The following is a 3,638-nucleotide window of genomic DNA, read 5'->3' on the forward strand; positions in this document are numbered from 1 at the left end:
ACCGAGGTGATGCGCGACGACTGGCAGACCGCGGTGATGCGCAAAGACTGGCAGACCGAGGTGATGCATGAAGACTGGCAGATCGAGGTGATGCGCAAAGACTGACAGACCGCGGTGATGCGCGAAGACTGGAAGACCAAGGTGATGCGCGAAGACTGGCAGACCGCGGTGATGCGCGAAGACTGGCAGACTGAGGTAATGGCCGCAGAACCCAGCCCGAGATAGACAGTTGGCCAAAGAGCAGTAAGGACAGGGCAGAGCGAGACTAGAGGATAGCAGCGATGGCCTGACAGGAACACAAAGCATAAGAGCCTGCACACACGTGGTCACACAGGCACTGCACAGGTCCAGCTACTGTAAGCATCCAGGGAAGCTCAGCCTGCAGGACAGGACAAGACAAGAGACACAGCAAAAACATGACAAAACAGATGGCAGAACTAATATAAAGCAAAACTATTCCTAGAGAAATAATGAATAAAGTAAAAGCTAACAAATAGAGAACAGAAGCTAGTTGACTAATAAAAAGAAAAGGACTAATTCTAGGACTAAACTAGAAGAACAAGAGAAAGTAAATGCTAAGGAAAATTACTAAAATAAGAAAAGGAAAAACTAAACACAAATGAAAACCAAGAACTTAATAAGTTAACTGAAAATACAATGGGGAAAAAAAAAACGAAATAGCTTAGACACTCTAGAACAGATAGCTAAACAAGACAAGACTAGGATTAACAAATAAGAACAAGTAATTTCTAATAAAGAACAGATAAGCAGTGACAAGAGAAGCACTAGATAGAACTCTGTATAAGGTTACTACACAGGAGCCACACACAAGGATAAAGGTTAACAAACTGGCAAAACATGAGGGACAGAGAGCACAATATGAAGGCAGCAAACCACATAAGAGACAGGTGCTAACACTCAGACAAACGCGGACTAAACAAGAGGGGGCGTGGTAACGAGTAACAGGGTGGCAGGAGGAGAGGAGCACATGGCTAACACAAACAAAGACAGAGCCATGTGCTCAAACACAACACAAACAAGGAAACACTGAAGAAAGACAGGACAGACAAGACTGTCAGAGAAGATCCTTGACAGAAATTGCTATAATGACAGTTTATACATAGGACTCTTCTGAACACAAACCTGCTCTTTTCATCATAGATCTTCTCAGTTTCTCTATTTCAGCTCTGTGTTTGTTTATCTCCAGTTCTACTCGAGCCTGAAGGCACATGAAGGTTGTGTAGAAACTTCCATCGTTCAGTTTTACCATGTTCTCCACATTGTGCAGTAGAGCTGGAAACTGTGAGCTGTTCTCCAGAACAGACTGACTACCTCCAAATACATGAATACATGTCTCAGTAGCTAAAGAAGGAATTATATTAATCCGGCTAATTATGTTCTTGTCTTGGATTCTGATGACCATGATGTGTTTGTTGATTCTTGAGCTGAAGATCCTCTGGATCTCCTCCATTTCTGCTTTGTCTTCATCAGTCAGTGGAGCATCAGGAATAATGATGAGGAAAACATGAACGCCAGGATGACAGAGAGACACACACCGGAGAGTCTGACACATCACTTCCTCCTCTGAGAGCCGAGTCAGAGCTGGAAGCTCCAGCAGACTGATCAGACGTCCATGAAGCTCCATGTCTGATCTTAAATACTCTTCATCTCTCATTCTTTGGTATGAGGGAGGATGACACTTCTCTTTCCCTCTTATAAGTTTGGATACAGAGGCTTTCAGTATTCCATCACTTCCACACAGCACCAAATTCAGCTTCTGGTTTCTGGTGACACCTACACCTTTCTAAATAAAAATGACAAAATGTGTTACCAGAACATATTAAGATTTTGTTTATTTCAGATTTTATTGAATGGAATGGAAATTGGAACTCTGTAATCAGCTTATAAATTTCATGATTCATGCAATCATGTTTTACATATGATACAATGTATGGCACAAATCATAATACATGTCATGATTCACAATACACAGTGATGCATGATGACTGAATCCTTGCTTAAGTGTTTGTCCAGTGTCTATGTTGTCTCCCCTGACAGACCTTGAATGTTTATAGTGGCACTTTGCATGATCACTTGGGTGGAAAAAGCAGATGATTAGTCTGGTTTGGATATGGACAGTGATGACTGTTGAGTGCTTCTGAAACCACTGGTGAGTTTCGAGCAGTTCTGCTCTATTAGGTAGCACAGATTTAATTGATTTTAACTAAATCAATTGGAGGGCTATATAATAGGGCTATATATTTAGCTTGCATATTGTTAGTTGAGGAAGACTGCATGTTACTGGGAGAAAGATACTGTAGTCTATTTAGACATTCTTATGTGTTTTCTTCCCTCAAATATGTTTGAAATCTCAAAACTAATACAATATATTTATTATAGTAAAGTGTGATACCTTGATTATTTCTAACTGTATTAAGTAAATCATTTCTAATAATTGCAGACAGTCATTTATCTGCCTATTCCAAAATGCATTGATGAATACTCTAAAAAGAGGAGTATGACCCTAACTGCATTAAAACTAACAAGATGTTCTGGTTGCATGTGTTTTCCAACTACCCTGAGCCCTCTAACAAAGCAACAATATAATTTTCACACTTGAAATAGTTAAACCTGGTTCATTCTGAACCTGGGTAAATGGAATCATGGGTTATCTTTATTAAAATTTCACACTGCTCATAATTTAGCTGGGGTTAACAATTAATCCATTTCACACTGTATGTTCCTTAACCCAGGGTTAACATTCTTATCTGCATATTTGCAGTGTCAGTGTCACTGACTGGATCAACGTAGCACTCAACCTGTTTACATAACTGCTCTGCCATTGTGCTTCCTCATAGCTATTGCTGACAATACTAACAAGTATTTTTCCTGAATGGGCTTTTCAGACTTTTCAGTCTCTTCAATGCAATTCACACATTTCCAATCACCATTTGATATGTTTCCCTTCGAATGCTGAAACGTTTACGCAATGCTCTGTTTCTGTGAAAAAAGCATGTAACATTCTAACACTACATTGCAGAGCCGATCCTCCCTATACGCAAAGTACGCATGTTGCGTACCCTTACAAAAAATAAGTTTATTCAAGTGTGCTATGAGTATACTTCTTTTAAACTAAAAAATAGGAAAGTATACTTTTAGTCTACTTTTTATGTACTTCTCAGAAATGGGCTTTATGTACTTCTCAGAAAGATACTTAAAATGACATTTAAGTATACTTGACTTATAGCCTACTTAGAAAAAGTCTAAATATATTTGAGCTATACTTGTGTTCCTAGAATCCATGCTTTCATTGTTATACTTTAAGGGGCGCTAGTACACATTTTCTCTACAGAATTTCCAAAAAACACAAGTGAAGAAGAAACCGAAACAACAGATGCTTCCACATGTAATCTAAGGCCACTTTTCCACTGCATGGTACGGCACGGTACGGTTCACTTTTGAGGGGTTTTCCACTGAGTACAGTACCTGGTACCTGGTACTTTTTTTAGTACCACCTCGGTTGGGGTTCCAAGTGAACCGTACCGTTACCAAAACGTGACGTGTAAACTCTGCTGATCACGGACTGGCCGGAGAGAATTGTCACTACCTGCGTCACTGAACTTGCGACACAAACACAA

At 39.9% G+C, this 3,638-nt stretch overlaps 1 protein-coding gene across 1 annotated transcript in view; it reads right to left on the minus strand.

Annotated features, from left to right (window-relative positions):
• Positions 1-1,731, minus strand: part of LOC107750950 (reticulocyte-binding protein 2 homolog a-like) — a 4,886-nt gene extending 3,155 nt beyond the window's left edge. The window contains exon 1 of the mRNA XM_016566531.1: positions 1,144-1,731. Within this exon, the coding sequence (XP_016422017.1) occupies positions 1,144-1,675 (532 nt within the window). The 5' untranslated portion in view covers positions 1,676-1,731. The remainder of the gene's footprint in view (positions 1-1,143) is intronic.
• Positions 1,732-3,638: the final 1,907 nt, after the last annotated feature.

Source organism: Sinocyclocheilus rhinocerous, unplaced genomic scaffold (assembly GCF_001515625.1).
Source record: "Sinocyclocheilus rhinocerous isolate Xijiao unplaced genomic scaffold, SAMN03320098_v1.1 scaffold2920, whole genome shotgun sequence".
Taxonomy (NCBI): Eukaryota; Metazoa; Chordata; class Actinopteri; order Cypriniformes; family Cyprinidae; genus Sinocyclocheilus; species Sinocyclocheilus rhinocerous.